Raw genomic sequence first — 15,947 nt, forward strand, 5'->3', positions numbered from 1 at the left:
CCTTCCACTTTCTGCTAGCTATCAGCTATACTGCAGGATCTGTATGTTTGTCTAATGATGATTTATTGCAGTAACTGATTTCTTTCTGGTTCAGTTGAGAGGTTTACTGCTTTTTGGGTTCTCTCTTGTTCCTGACATGCCATAGTTTGAATAGTCATGCCAACCCAGACAAAACCAGAATCCCTTGCCCAGTGTCCCTGAGCAGTTTGTAGGCAGTTGCTGACACATGTTACATGGTTATAGTGTGATTCTAGAAATCGGTCCGCACTGGCCGCAGAACTGACAGGCAATAATAGCATGTAATCTGAAACTCCCCTCTGCCTTCATTTTCTTCATCCTTTTATGCTTTCCTCTTTTCTCTCCAGCACTGATGTTGAGGTCCCTAGAGATAAAATATGGTTTGACTAACCAACATTTAAGAGGCATGGTGGTCGCAAGTATAAAGGGTATAAATACCAGTGATATGTATTAAATGGCTAAAAGGGGCCTATAAAAAGATATGTGTTCATGGCAGAATTACCTAGGGATCTTACTTTTTTCTAGGCAAACACAACTGCCTGTCACCTGAAGCTGGCTCTGCTTTCAGCCCAGCCAGCTGATGAGGGCTACAGGCTAAATCAGAGATAGGCTCTTCCTCAGGGTGATGACATCCACTCTTTTTTGTTCTGTTTTTTTTTTTAAGTTTGGGTATGTTTTGCAGCAAACAGCTTTTCCCAGCCAAGCCTGATGCAAGCACTCAGAATGAACTCTGCAGCACATGCGTGCCCACAGAGTAATGAGCAGAAATTAAGAAGGATAATACATGGTGAGTTCCAGGAAAACCTTCCTGACAGAGAGCATAACCAGGCTGTGGCATCAATTCCTTGAGGAAGTGGTGAAAGACCTATCACTCGGCACATTCAAAATGGGATTGGACAGAACACAAGTACATTTACAAGAGGGAGCAATCCTGCCCTGCCCCCAGGGATGGACAAGATAACCTAATAGGTCTTTTCCATTTCTAGATTCTCTGATTCTCTGTGTCTTGTCAGTGCTGGGAAGCTTCCTCCTGCTCCATTGCCTGTCATGCTGCTGTCTGCTTGAAGATGTTTTTCCCAGGCAGCATGTAGAAATTCAATGTTCTCCCTGAATTAAGCAGCAGTGCTCTGTAGGCTTTGGCCTGTGGGTGTCCAGAGAGCGCCATGGCTAGGGAAAGCTGGCAGCTCCTTTTGTTAGTAGGTGGAAAGACTTCTGCAAACAAGCTTTCTCTGTCTAGCTGAAGCCTCATTTCCAGCCCTAATGCAACAATAGGGAGGGCTCTGTACATCATTTTTATTATATGGCAGAACCCAGGGAAGTTCATTTTTCCCCATGACATACAGACTTATGCTACAGTCTCAATTTATCCTTCTAAATAATGTAGGTGGCAGTGGTTGATTCACATTAGTTTTTCTTCTGTTCCGATGATACGAAAAACTGAGTTTGACCTCTGCAGCTTGAAACAGCACAAAGGGAGAAGGCAATTTCACCAGCTATTCTCAGTGCCGCTCTCAGTGGTCATTTTGAACCGTGGCAAGCAGAAATGAGTTCAAATCCTTACAAGCAAAGGGGTTAATGTCTTCTTTTAGTTCAGTATATGGTTTGTGAGCAGAGTTCCCTTCTTACAGGCAATCCTAATGAGCAGAATCTGAGCACTTGGAGGCACTTTAAAAATTATTCCCATGTTGCTTGGGAGAAGCAGGCTGAGCACCAGCCGCTTCGGTGTCTGGCCAACAGCCGTTCGCTCCTGCAGTGCCAGCTTGCTGTCATGTACATCCTGCTTCTTTCCTTCTCTGCATCTCCATCTTTTAGTCTGCATTTGGGACCCCATTAGGGGAGTTTAGATGTGACCAGTTTTGCAGTCATCTGTGCTAGGCAAGAAGGTGGATGAAAGACCAGCCTCCCAAGCCAAGTGGTGCTGGACACCAGTGGAATAGGCTGAGCAGATGAAAGGAAAACCGCCTCAGACCAGCGCTCACTTCCACATCATGGGCACTCCACAGGTTCCCCATGTAAATTGCTACTCTGTGTGCTCTGGTGATTATTGCAATTATTTAGATGTGCCCCTCATGCATCTGGCACTTTGGGGATGGGATCAGATTATGTCCCAAGGAACATACAGTCTGGGCTGAGCAGCTATTCATGACCCAAAGGTGGAGCAGCAAGCACTGCCGGGACAAAGGGAGGGTGGCTTTCACTCGAGCGCCATGTGGCAAGATGGATGTATTGCACTGGTGTATATCTGATGTCTCAGTCTGAGTTTCTAATCTTTTTGTATCATGTATAATGAAATCTGAAAGGACAAGGAGATCACTGACGTGGAGAAAGCTGACGAAAGGCGAAGTGTTTTCTCAAAAGGGATGTCTGTTGGAAGGAGGGGTGGTGAGGTGGGAGAGATGGGACTCTGCCAGTGTCTGCAGGAAGGTCGCAATTTGTTGAGCATTTGCTAGGCTTTGTGTGCATCAGATAAGAAATGAACAGCTACAGTTAGTGTGCTTTGTGCTTGGCTGTTTTGATTAAAGGCTTATTAAAGGTCCCTTTTATTACACAGAAGTCCCATACAAAGCTGTAATTAATATGTGTGTATGTGTATGTTTTTTTCCTTTATTGAAGCAATGAATGTAAGTGGTTGGGGCGGTTGGAAATACATCAGTAACTGGTTCCCTGTACCTTAAAAAAATAACAATAATCAATTTCACAAGCTTCTAACAGCAGACTGGGTACCTTTTGGCTGCATGCTCGTACCCTGTGGGTCCAGGGGACAACATCACCATATATTTATCCAGGAAGATACTTTAAAAGCATGGGGCATGGCCTTCCTTTTCTGAGGCTGGCTGTTCAATTACCAGATTTGCCGTAACCTGAATTGTCTGTGTCATCTTGTTTGTGTACAGGAGCTCTGCAAATAGAGAACAGCGAGGAGTCAGACCAAGGCAAATATGAATGTGTTGCAACCAACAGCGCAGGAACCCGCTACTCTGCCCCAGCTAACCTTTACGTTCGAGGTAAGAGCAGCTTCCACCCAAGGGGGTCACTCTCCTCCTGCCCAAAAGGCTCCACAGCTTTCAGTGAAGGAGTGTGTTCCCTGTCTTAGTGCCCTGACCACACTTTGTGGTTTGTGTGATGTGGCCTTTTGCTCAAAAAACGGCAAGATCTTTGATCCACATTGGGTTTGACTCACATTTCTGGAAATCTGTTTTTGGTGTTTCTGTGGTGTTATGTAAAATGCTGAACTATGGGCAGAATTGGAATTCCTTTCTCCCTTGAACTCCTTAACTTTGTGTCATAGTTACTTTAATTGGGTGCTCAATCCTCTTAGTATAAACTAACCTTTGGTGGAGTAGTATAAAACCAGTCATACTCTGATGAGCGAGAGGTGCTCAGCTATAGGTGAGCTGATATTTAGGCCTCGGCTTTGGAATGTGTATCCTTAAAAACTGAACAGCTTTTTGGAGTTGTCCTAATCCATCTTATATGCATCAATGATTGAGCCTCCGGGTATTAATGGCTCATGCTGGGAACCTGCTGGAAATCAGTCGCAATTCATGTAAAGTGATTTTTCTAATGCTTATGCTATGTTGCTGATTTAAAACTGTTTTCAACATACCAGAGTAACTAGGTTTTACATCAGGACAGTCTCCTGCCCGGTTTCTTTCTCTGCATTAAAGGTGTTTGAGTTAGCTTGGAGAGAAGCAAGAGGTAAATTCCCTGTACACTTTCTGTTAATTTCAGCAAGAAAAAAATGTGCTGCTTCATATGAAACTCTGTATAACCAGAGCCACTGGTCAGGAACCCCTGGGAAATGTAGTTACGGATTTTCCCAAGAAGAGAAAGAAGATTCTTGTGCTGGTGCAACCCATTGTTTGTTAGGAAGTTAGAACCAGATTTTATTTCCACATAGTAAATCAACTGTCTAATAATAAAATCTCATCTTCATTTCTTCCTTCCTCTGTTTTGAAGAAAGAAAATACAATCTTAAAGCTGTATATGCATTGGTTAGTATGGAAAGAGGACATGAGAATGATTAAGTCTTCACATGCTGTGTGTTTGCTTCTAGGGGTGGCTTCTGGCATTGTTTTCTTGGCTTATTCTGGGGGACTGCTTTTTTATTTTGCAGCGTAATTTGGATTATAAGAGTCTTGGGAAGACTAAAGTATCCAATTAAGCATATTCAGAAGATGAAGCTGTATCTGTGCAGTGGAATCACTCATTTCACTCTCACAATGTAATTATGGATGATTTTAAACTCCCTGTATTCTTGCAAGTTCATTTTTCGGGCAAGCTGTACTAAAACTCATCCCAGATTGTCACTTTGCACTCTGAGGGAAAGGATCCTAGTTACCAGGTTGGCTGTTGTTGCATAGGTTTGTGTGGATACCCAGCCATTTTGCTGCAGTATTTGGGATGCTTTTGCTTCCTGGGACATGCTCAGACTTTCAATGTTCTGTTTTCTGTAGAGGTGTGGCTGAAAAAAAGCACAGGAGCTGCCAAGAGGTAGAAAAACCTCCTCTTACAACTTTCCGATTTCTTACTAATGAATGCTCTTTATTTAGCAAGTGAATCCTGTACGACTCAGGAGTGTACTGAATTTTACACTTGGCTTGCTGCTCAGCAAGGCTGGTCTGTCCTGTTTGGGCTCGGCACGGGCCTTGGATGGTCTGCACATGTGAGAGGATCCTGACGTTCACCGAAGAAAGTATGTTCTTAGACATATGCTTTGCTGTTAACCATCATTTTCTTACACATAAATTTTTGGAACAAGCCTTTTTATTGCACATAATCTTTACAATGTCAGTCTCCAACCTGTGTGATCCTGATAAAGCCCTGCTGTATATTTAAGACAGGATACCTCATAAATTATTTTCAGATTAAATTCACCGTGCGTACTAGGTCCTAGATGGTATTTGTGCTTACAGTTTCTGATAGCAAATGTTCTACAAGAAAAATATATTGTTACTATATTAGTTAATGACTTCAAAAAGTTAGTCAAACCAAGAACAGTATTTTATTTCTTTAACAAGCAAGGAAAAAAATAAGAATGTCTTACTTTCTCAGGTCTGGGATGCAGAGTAAAAGAATCCTTGTTTTTTCCTCATGTGATAGTCCTACAGTGTTGTCATTAGATGGATCAGTCACTTCCAGTAGGGTCTTCAGAAAGTGCCTGCATCTTTACTAAAGAAGACATTAACTAATCCTAAATTACAGTGGGAATAGAAGTGTGTCGGCTGCACCGCCACTGTATGGGGGGGTCATAGGAATAGAAGTGTGTCGGCTGCACCGCCGCTGTATGGTGGTTTCATAACAACTGACCTCATTGCAGTGAATACCCAAGAAGTTGGCCACTTTCTCAGAAAGCATGGCTGAGTACTGAGCAGCAGTACTAATTTCCACCCTGTGTAGTTCTCAGGACTGCTTGTGCCTGCTCTCATTTACAGCCTATTGTTTTTTTAATAGTTCAAATGTTTGTTTGTCTCTTGACTCTTGGGGTTTATGTTTTTGATCATGTCCTCCCCTTTCCTAGCCTCCTGGGTAATCCTTTGTGAGTGTGCTGTGTTAGAAAGCACAGGCTCATTAGCATCTTTATCGTACTTTAACAAAGGAAGATACTGGGTGCTGAGAAGGGAGAAGGATTAGTTAATGACTTCAAAAAGTTAGTCAAACCAAGAACAGTATTTTATTTCTTTAACAAGCAAGGAAAAAAATAAGAATGTCTTACTTTCTCAGGTCTGGGATGCAGAGTAAAAGAATCCTTGTTTTTTTCTCATGTGATAGTCCTACAGTGTTGTCATTAGATGGATCAGTCACTTCCAGTAGGGTCTTCAGAAAGTGCCTGCATCTTTACTAAAGAAGACATTAACTAATCCTAAATTACAGTGGGAATAGAAGTGTGTCGGCTGCACCGCCGCTGTATGGTGGTTTCATAACAACTGACCTCATTGCAGTGAATACCCAAGAAGTTGGCCACTTTCTCAGAAAGCATGGCTGAGTACTGAGCAGCAGTACTAATTTCCACCCTGTGTAGTTCTCAGGACTGCTTGTGCCTGCTCTCATTTACAGCCTATTGTTTTTTTAATAGTTCAAATGTTTGTTTGTCTCTTGACTCTTGGGGTTTATGTTTTTGATCATGTCCTCCCCTTTCCTAGCCTCCTGGGTAATCCTTTGTGAGTGTGCTGTGTTAGAAAGCACAGGCTCATTAGCATCTTTATCGTACTTTTCATGCTAACAAAGGAAGATACTGGGTGCTGAGAAGGAGTATCCAGGCACTGCTCAGGGCTTCCTATATCAATGAAAGAACAGGAGGAGGAAGGAGCAGACTTACGCCAGTGTCTTGTCTCTGTGAATCCTTCAGAGCCAGCACTTCTGCACAGATGGACTTCATTAAAAGTTAAAACATTTCCACACCAGGGATTTGTAAAGGAAAATGGATGCATTTTCCTTGAAGCTATTATTTTCAACTTACTAAGCGTGCTGGAAAGCAACCCTCATAAGCCTTCTGCTTCTGGACTGACAGGTCTATCTGTCTGCTGCTGCAGAGCCGGGATGGGGCTGGAGACCAGCGCTGGGAGCTGACTGCCTCCCACTGTTGCTCTTCAGCCCTCCATGCATGGAGGGTTGCAGAAAACATCCAGCCGTCAGAGGAGCAAGAACAGAGTGAAAGCAAGAGCAGGGAGCATGCCAGGGCAAGGTGGCTATCTGGGGCATAGCAGGGACTTCGAAGGGGACGCAGTGGCATATTCCTATCCTGCCCTTTCAGCACAAGCATGCTTGCCGGTACTGGTCTAGACGAAGGAACACTCATCCATTTGTGGTCCATGGTTACATGCACCACAGTACATTGTAACATGATTAGATTTGGGACTTGATGGTGCTGCAGGGAGAAGGGAAAGGAATAGAAACAGACGGAAGATGTGATTCCTCTAATCCAGAGAGCTTACTGTCTAGTTTAGCACCAAAGATCCAAGAAGTTGATTCAAGACATACAAGAAGTTGATTTAAGAGTAGAAGGCAGATTGGACCTAGTGTGTAAAAAAAAAAGGTGGTGTCATTTCATCGTGCTTACTGTGAGTATAGTATAATTGCACTGATTCACCTATGCTATTGTTTTTTTGTAAATACATTTCACTCTTCATTTGCCTACAGCTTCAGGGACATCTGCACAAAGAGGAGCATTTTCAGCCAAAAGTCTTGTCCTATGAAATGCCTGTGAAGGTGGTGGCCTGTGTGGTGCTCCCCTCAATAGAGGCACTGTTATTTGACTCTTTCCCTGTATGAAAGGTTTTTTCTGCCCTTCTCTTTCTCCCCATGTGGCATTATTTTCTTTCCTACTTCAATGAAGCAGATAAGCAGGAAGACAGTGTATAAGAATATCCTTATTAATACACTGTGGAGTTCACTAGGTGTGTTCCCCAGTGCTGCTTACAGCAGTGAGCAGTGCAGATGCTATTAGAATAGTACTTATTGGAGCGTTGGCTGCATACTTCCCATCAAATGAGAAATCTGCTCCCCAGTTTTCACTTCTTAAGTGCTGCTTTTCAGGCCTTCAAGGAGCTGTCCAGTGGGGCAAGTGCAGCAAGTTCCCTGGCCCAAAATGCTACACATACTGTAGAGAAGCAGCTGCACAGCTGCTTTTAAAGAAGGACCGTTTAAACTGAATGGTCTCCTCTGTCCCCAAATCGCAAACTAGTAAATCAGACTGCAGTAAATAGAAATGGTATTACTGCAAAAATCTGTGCTTTCTTGATCTGTTTTTTGAAAGGCCAGGCTAGTATTTCATTTGGCAGCAGGGAAACTTGCTTGGAGTCTGAAGTTTTATTTGCCAAGTTTCACTAAGGAACCATCACCCAAAATGAAATTAAGATTGTGTCTCTGTCCCTAGCAGCGATTCTCTGGCCTCCGCAGGGTTTTACACTTGGGGACTTGGCAGTAGCTTAGGCTCAGACACGGAGGGAGCTTACTGAAATGGCTACTTGCGGCTATACGATGCTTACAGCAGCGGGGACCTTGTGTAAATAATAATAATTCTGAATGACTGACATGGGCCTGGAGCAACAAGACTTGAAGCCTTTAAAAAGGACATTTTCTGTTTATGTAATATTAAAACAGCTAAAGTAGCAGCAGCAGTCAAAGCTCGAGGGTATTGCCAGGAGAAGAGTAGAAGCTGAGGACAATGGTCAAACAGTCAGCGACCAAAACTGGGGATGTCTAAAAAATGGCTAAATAACAGGGAATACGTTTGTTAACAAGCCAGCTATATGCACGCTTCTGGCAGTGTGCTCCGTTAAACCTGCCTCTCGTCAGGGCTGATGGGGGTGACATTACGTGACCAAAGAGGGGCACTGCCGGTGCTTGAGGGCCTGGCAGCAATCACAGACAAGCCGAGACTTGCGAGGGAGATGCCTGGATGACAGGAAACATGAACGGGCAGTTGAATCAGACCGGATGACCCAGACTGCTGCTTCAGACAGATGTCTGCCCTGGACCATCAGAAGAAGCAAAAACGGGCTGCGATAGAGGCCACAGAGTAACTACGCCTCAGCAGTTGGTACATGGCTGAGGAGGGCTACGGGTCTGAAAGGCCATGATCTCCCTGTGTACACTCTGCGCAGTCCTGACCTCAAGATAATGCTGCAGTATAGCAATGCAACACAAAGCAATGACCCTTTGATGAAGAAAGTGCACTCCTTTTTAATGGGATTTCAGTATTTTTAACTTCATTTCTTCTGTCCCCGGGTGCTGCTCCATGCTGAAGCTACTGCTATACCCAAAGTCAGAGCAGCTATAGTTTGGGCAGATGCACCTTGGCTAGTTGTAAGCAGGCTCGGGGTGAGCGCAGCCAGTGGCATGGCCAGAGCTGCGCAGCACTCGGCACCAGCAGACATTTGCTGCTCAGTCAGCACTGTGGCTCGTGCTGCTGTGACTGTGTATATCCTCGTACTGGAGCTGGCTGGCTTCAGACCTGCAGAGGCACATAGAGGTTTCTGCCAAGTTACCTCTTCCCCATATATTACTATGAATATTTTTGTCATGTTTCCTCCTGGGGTGAACTGTGTTCACCGTCAGTGTTTCTATGAGCATTTTGCTATGCTGTAATGATTATAATGATCACAGTTTAATAAATAATAGTTCTTTGTCCTTCTGCTAGCACATTTCATCTAAAGATTTCAATGTGCTTTATAGAACTCAGCTAAATAATCTTAACAGTTTTATTCCTTGCAAAGTCCTTTGATGGTTAAAAGTGCAATGCGAGGCTCAAGTCTGATTATTTGTAAAATGACCTTTATGGAAAATAGAAGGAGAGTGGCTGGTGGCTCAATGCATGATAATGCAATACAGAAATGGACTTGGAAACCTATTTCCCCCTCCTCCCCACATGACCTGCATAGATGTCTGTAGAACAATTAGGCCTGCGTATCTGTGCCGACTAAATGTCCGTTCCCTCCCGTATCCATTTGTGCAAAGGGTTAGGAAATCCATCTCTGGCGCTCTGAGATTTTCTGCTCTTAATTGAATTCATGCATGCATGTGTGTGCACTATGAATGGGAAAGGATGGTTGGGCGCCCTGAGCATCCTGTCTGCCTCTCTAGGACGGAATATACTCATCACTGTGGCATGAGAACATTGTTCATCACATACAATGGGAGGTTGTCTTATTCTCATGTAATCTGGCGTAAAAAAGACAATCTGTCCTTTTGTTCCTCTATACTTCTAAAAGCTGTAAAGGATGAAATTTGATTTATGTGGAGTCCTTGAGACACAAGATGTGCTTTTGGAGATAAGCAGGAACAGGTTCATCCCTCTCTGGGTTTTTGTTAACCTCTGTGTCTTTTGGATTCCAAAGTGTCTGGGTTTGCCTTTATACTAATGCCTTGCATAGCACCAGAGGGTGTTCAGCACAGGACAGACGCTGGCAGTTCCCAGCAGAATTGCAGAGCCAATTGGGATAATGAACTTCCTTGTTGCTTTCAGGAAAGTATTAGCTTCTCACTCTGAAGAGCTTTAGAAAGATGTTCCTTTGTTTGAGCTAGTGATCTAAACTCTCAGACCTGTGCATTCGTACCATGGCCACAGCTCCCTGCCTTGTTTCAGGGAGCTAATGCCCAAGAATACACAAAAGCAGAGCCTCCCATAAGCCCAAACTCATTCTTTCTGCAACAAGCTGCTGTGGTTAGAGTATTGCTGCTGCATAGGACAAGCATGTCTGTGGCAGGGTAAACGCCAAGTTCAATCGGCATGGGAATTTCTGCCTACAGAGTGCTGGAGCCATCTGACAGTCAGGACTGGCAGATGCGTCTCTGATACGGCCTCGCTCTTTGCTTCTTTGCTGTTTCAACTTGGATCTCAAAAGGAGCCCCGTTTATACCTTCTGGAGTTTGCTATCCTCTGGTGGCATTTCTGCTGTGACTTGACTTGCTTTGTCTTGCACATAGACTGGCATGTTTAAGTTAGCTGCCAGGCAGCTCAGGTTTATGGGGCCGTGCTAGCATGCCTAGAGAGCTGTGGTATTCTGCACAGGGGATACTCTGGGTAACCCCAGCCTTAAATCCTCTGTCTGTACATGGGGGGTAGATGTTATTTGCTGTCACTAATCAATCATTTGTTTTGTAAAAAAGCAGAAAACCTATTGGTAAAGTGTGCTGCTTAGCTTAGGAGTGACATTGATAGAGAACTGGAGATAAGCGAGCATGTGAATGGGATCTGTAAGGAGATGAAACTTTCAATTTACCATTTATCAGGTTTATCTCAGATAAAGCAGCAGCTGTTTAAGTATTAAGTGAAGGGAAAGGAGAGAGAACTTTCTGCCCAGGTGTTCCCTCTTGCCTTACAGCTGTTCCAAAATAGCCTACTACTGGTTTTTATTCCCCATAAGCCACTAATATAATAAGAGATTAAGAGATAATCCAGCAATTAGCGACAAATAGCAGGCCCCAAACTTGTTCCTGTTTGGCAGACCAGAAAGTAATCTGTTTGAATTAGCGTGTTTCACATGTGTCTCCTCACCTTTCCAACTCTAATCTGAAGTGTCAACACGTGGGGAAAGCCACTGCTGGAGCCGCCTCCTGTCCAGGCACACTGATGCAGTGTGATCCCTGCCAGGCTCCCCAAAACAAAGCTCCTGGCTGTTCTCCAGCTGCAGCAGCACCCTCTCCCTGCCTGTGGGCAGCCCAAGCGGCACCACAGCAAGTCCCCTTGGTGTGGCTGGGGGCCATCAGCCCTTCCCAAGGGCAGGGGGAGGCTCTGCAGCTGCTGCGCTTCTGCAGTGGGGACGCATGTTCCCATAGCTGTTTCAGCATCATTGCCCAGTCTTACACCCTTCACCAGCCTCTCGCTGTTCAGTTGCACAGTCCCAAGGGGTGCAGCAGGTTGGTCCACGTTTGCAGCAGTTGGAGTTTGTGTTGCCCTATTGAGATGTTAGTGATGCTTTCCAAAAATGCAGCCATTCGTGGGTATGCCTCGTTTACAGAAGCACTGTCCTTCCCGGGTAAGGGCAGGAAACAAATCCTCCCTGTTGGGAAGGGCTGAGCAGAAGGCTGAAGCCCTTTGCTGTCTGCTGAGGCCGTGCAGATGTGATATGCTCCATTAGATTAGGAAATAAAGTGGTGGCTTGGGAGCAGCAATAAAGAGGTTCCCTCCCATCACAGGGTCTCACAGGATTAAATGAGCCTTATGTTAATGTTTTGTGGACCAAGAGGTAAATCCCGTCTGAAGCAGGCCAGAGGAAACCTGGGCCTTAAGTTAGGACTGTTTGTTTTGAGGGTGTCTGCGTGTGGGTCCTCACTGGATGTGGCCCTCGCTTATGGGCCAGTTAAGCTCCGAGTTGGCTGGTTCTGGTCCCCTGGTATCAGTTCAATTGAAGAAATGTAAACAACTGTTTTGCTGTTCTCCTGCAAGCTCCATTACACTTCGTAGGCCACTGTTGTAGCTGTTATTGGCAGTTTGTTGCCTGGTCTGTACCATGTCAGTGTTGGTTAAAATCCTGTCCTCTAATCGCTGGAAATGGCTGACTGTACTGTTGCACTGTATAATGCCACATGCTGTTCTCTAATTTGCAGTGCTTCTGCTGGAAAGCAAATTCCTCTCCCCACCTTCTCCTTCCCCCATCAAAAATGTGACTCATAAGCAGTCTTTAACTATCAAATCTACTTCTGTATTCTCTCGGCGAGGGTTCGATTACAGCTGATACGCCACAGATCTGTAGCTGAAGTGAGGTCACTCCTGCTAGAGAAATAAGATCTCCTTTGTCTTTAAGGAAAAATGCAACTAACCTTCTACTGTCTCTCCCGCAGGAACAAAAACTGGGACCTGCTCAATTCTCTCTGGGTGTTTTTGTCCTTCTGATTTCTTGTCCATCTCTCACTCACAGCACAGTGTACCAATAAGGCTCTCCCGAAACTGAGCCCAGCTGAAACTGCGCATGTCTGTCACTTGCCTAATACCTCTCTGCTGCATTTAGCTCTTTGTTTGGAGAGGGGGAGCAGCTCTTCGTGGTAGAAGATTTTCCATTCACCACTTGGAACATTTCTTTCATACTTGATAAAATTCGGATCTACGTATATGCTCTTCCCAGTGTGTGGTCAATGGGTTTAAAGTGCCTTTGCCATCATCTTTATAGCTGGAGTGGGTGTGTGGGAGCACGTCAGTCTGTGTGATGGCTGGAGTCCCTTGCTCTGTGCGTGTGCATGAGTGTTTTGCACATGTAGATGTGTCTGTGCTTCCAGCATCTGGCTCAGCGTGGGGCCGCCCCCAAAGCACCCTCCATGTGAGTACGTGTGGGACGTGTGGTCCCCTCCACCCTGCCTCGACGAGTGGTGAGCGGGTCAGGGAGGCAGAGGGGCCGGCCCTGCTCCAGGCCAGAGCAGTGTGAGTGTGTCACACTCTTGTCTATGACATGGAGTGGTGTGTGTGCACGGTGGGAAGTCATGGCTGACCTCTGTAGTCTTGTCTTGTCGTTTCAGTGGTGTGCGGACAGATGAAGCTTGGCCTGTTTTTACTCTCTGTGTTTTTCCTTGTCTTTTTTTATTCCCTCCTCATCTTCATCGCACTCTGCCATCAAACAAAACAAACTTTCATCTCTCAGATCAGCGAGAAGGTTGGTCCTTTTCACTTCTTATCCATCTACAGTACGCCACGTCAGATGGGACTTTTCCAGTAGGGAGAGGAGAGCCATCCCCAAAAGGGGAGGGGGCCCTACAGACTCTGGCTCCATTCCAGGCACGGCCACAGTGTGCCTGACGAAATCTGCTTACTGTTTGCTGTGACTTTGGTGATGGCATTGATACTTTGCTTGCATGCCTTTGTTGCTTGAGATTTAAAATGCACAGAATATATTTTGCATGCAATGCCAGCCAGGCCGGTTTTGTTCAAAGGTAGGGTGGGAAGAAGTGCATGCTACTGTATGTGGGGTCCTCCTCTAACCCATTACCTGTCCTAGGTGCCAGTCTAACACCTCTAAACTGCTGCTGCTTTCTGGCCAGAGATCAAGAGCAGTCTTTGGAAGCGGAGATCAGAATGATCTCCAGTCCCTTCACCAGCTGTTTGGGAGAGTGGGTTCCTCAATTTCTCCTGTAGCTTTGAAAGTTTTAACTTTCTCTAGAGGCGAAAAGCTTACTTTTGATCTCAGCTGGAGAAGAACCCAGTATGCTGCCCTCCCATGCCACAGGGAGCAGGAGCAGCTGGTTGAGAGATGCAAGGCCCTCGTGCTGAGGCAGCTTCCCTGCTCCTCGGCAGTCCCCGCTCTGGAGGTGGCCAGTTCTCCATGCTCGGACAAGGGCCCTTTGCATGAGCAGGTCTGCCTCTCCTTTCTTCCCTGGGGCTGGGTCTTTCTCTTGCTGGCGGGAGAGCAGGGAGCTCTGGCAGTGGCCCCAGCCTTGTCTAGGATGGCTCAGAGAGGCCCGTGGTGACATGCGCAGGAGCTCGTAGCCACTCGGCAAAACCTGATTTGTGCTTTGCCCTGCTCTGTCCCACTGCCCTCAGAGAGACAGAGGTGAATAAAGGACAATACTGAAAGGCAACTCCAGCTTTTAAATTAAATCTAGCTCCAGACCTATCTTGAGGCACTCATGATTTGATGTTGAGGAGAGCTGGTGGTTTTGGCAGAAGTCCTGAGCTAGTTTCCGGAGATGACTCCTTCACCGAACAGGTACTGTGCGAGTCTGTCCCTCCACACGCGCTGGAGGAAAGGGATGCTTGCAGCGGCTCTCCAGCCCAGCGCTCCTCCCAGGTGGCACAGGGAAGAGACCCTGGCTCCTCTCACACATGCCATCAGGCAGCTGCATGAGTTGATCTTATAGTCATCACTGGAACAAGTTTTAACAAGTTGTCATAGCAGTTGTTCCAGTACACTAACTTCGCTCCCGTTTCTCTCCCTGGAACGTGCTCTCATTTAGGTTGTACTGAGGCACGGGGCCCTTGTTTACCCTCTAAAAATAGATTTCGTAGAGGATAAAATTACCTGAGCCCAAGACAATGATGAAAAATGAGAACATGGAAGAAAAGAGAAGAAATTAAAGCCAAGGCCCAAAGCCTCCAAGATTTCAGTGAATTTGGAGCACTGCTGTGATGGCTCGGTCACCTCTGGAGAATAAGCCTTTGACAGGGCACTTAAACGTTTTAGCCGCATGGTTTAGCTGAGGGGAGTCAGCCGAGAATGGATATAAGCTAGCGGGAGTGGATAATTTCTCATTCTTTGTGTTGACTCCTCCTTCCCACCCCACCAAAAATACCCACGTACACAAATATTTAATGTGAAGCCAGAAATTAGTTTCTAAATATTCCATTGGGATATGCCGTGCTTATAATTTGTTTGGCACTGATAATTACATCTTATATTTTTCCAGCTTTACTTAAAACTGTGTACTGCTCACCCATGCATTTAATTATTGCTCTGTGACTGCTACAAGGTTATTTATTAACGAGTTATTTTATCTTGATACAGTGGATCTTTTCTCTTATTTCCCTCCTTAATGTTGTGTTATTTTCATCAGAGAAATTTCAGAGAGTGAATGCAAATTGTATAGCTCCGCAATCTTGCTCTCCCTTACTTTGCTATTAGTATGTCAGTATGCTGAATGCTGATGTGTCTCCAGTGCTGCACCACTATAATGATACATCCTCTTTTATATGTGGTTGTCAGCGCAAATAATTAGACCTAAAAGTTATAGCTGAAATATAATCCAAAAATGGCAAGGCCCTGTTTTGGAAATTGTCTATAAAATGTCAGCACTCAAGGATGCATTGGGAGCATAAATAGTACAGCATTGTTTGAGCACAAGATTAGACTGTAAATGCATTTTTTCTGGTTCCAATTTTTCCTCTCCTGCTGTTGATTCTGTCAATAGATTGTGAGACTCCAGCAACTGCCTTTCCATTTGAAGTCCTTCCTTAAAATGATAGCACTAGGGAGAGATGAAAGGTGTCTACAGATGAGTAAACCATGCAGACCGATGATTGTGTTTGAGGATATCTCCTAAATTCACTCCTTCCCGACTCCGAAGAAGTGGTTCCTGAGGAAGGCGGGAGTTTTGGGCAGGGTAGCCATGTGGCGAGGGCAAAAGCACACCCCGTGCACCAAGGATCCTTCAGCTTGCCTGGCTGGAGTAAAGCAATTGGGCAGTGTCACCTTCTCAAAGATATGCTCCCACGTCACTCTCTACTACTCACCCCAGTTGGGAGGTCAGAGCAGAGCCCTCCGAACTTGCCTTTGCTGTGCTGGGGGCCAGGGAGGAGCAGCACAGCCCAGGCAGTGCTGGTCCTCCTTCAGAGCTCACGGGACTTCAGACTGCTGCCCCTTTGTGCAGAGGAAGAGCAAAGGGGAGAGGATGTCAGGACAGTGGTGCAGGACCAGAGCAGCTGGGATTGCCCCAGAGAGGAGCAGAGAAGCGTGCAGAGCACGGGCACAACTCTTCATCACCATGGGGCAGCACCCAGCGAG

At 45.6% G+C, this 15,947-nt stretch overlaps 1 protein-coding gene across 1 annotated transcript in view; it reads left to right on the forward strand.

Annotated features, from left to right (window-relative positions):
• Window positions 1-15,947, forward strand: part of PTPRF (protein tyrosine phosphatase, receptor type F) — a 307,937-nt gene that overhangs the window by 209,618 nt on the left and 82,372 nt on the right. Inside the window, exons 7-8 of the mRNA XM_009287280.1 lie at window positions 2,913-3,023; window positions 13,095-13,106. Of these exons, the coding sequence (XP_009285555.1) occupies window positions 2,913-3,023; window positions 13,095-13,106 (123 nt within the window). The remainder of the gene's footprint in view (window positions 1-2,912; window positions 3,024-13,094; window positions 13,107-15,947) is intronic.

This window comes from Aptenodytes forsteri, unplaced genomic scaffold, assembly GCF_000699145.1.
Source record: "Aptenodytes forsteri isolate BGI_AS27 unplaced genomic scaffold, ASM69914v1 Scaffold119, whole genome shotgun sequence".
Lineage (NCBI taxonomy): Eukaryota > Metazoa > Chordata > Aves > Sphenisciformes > Spheniscidae > Aptenodytes > Aptenodytes forsteri.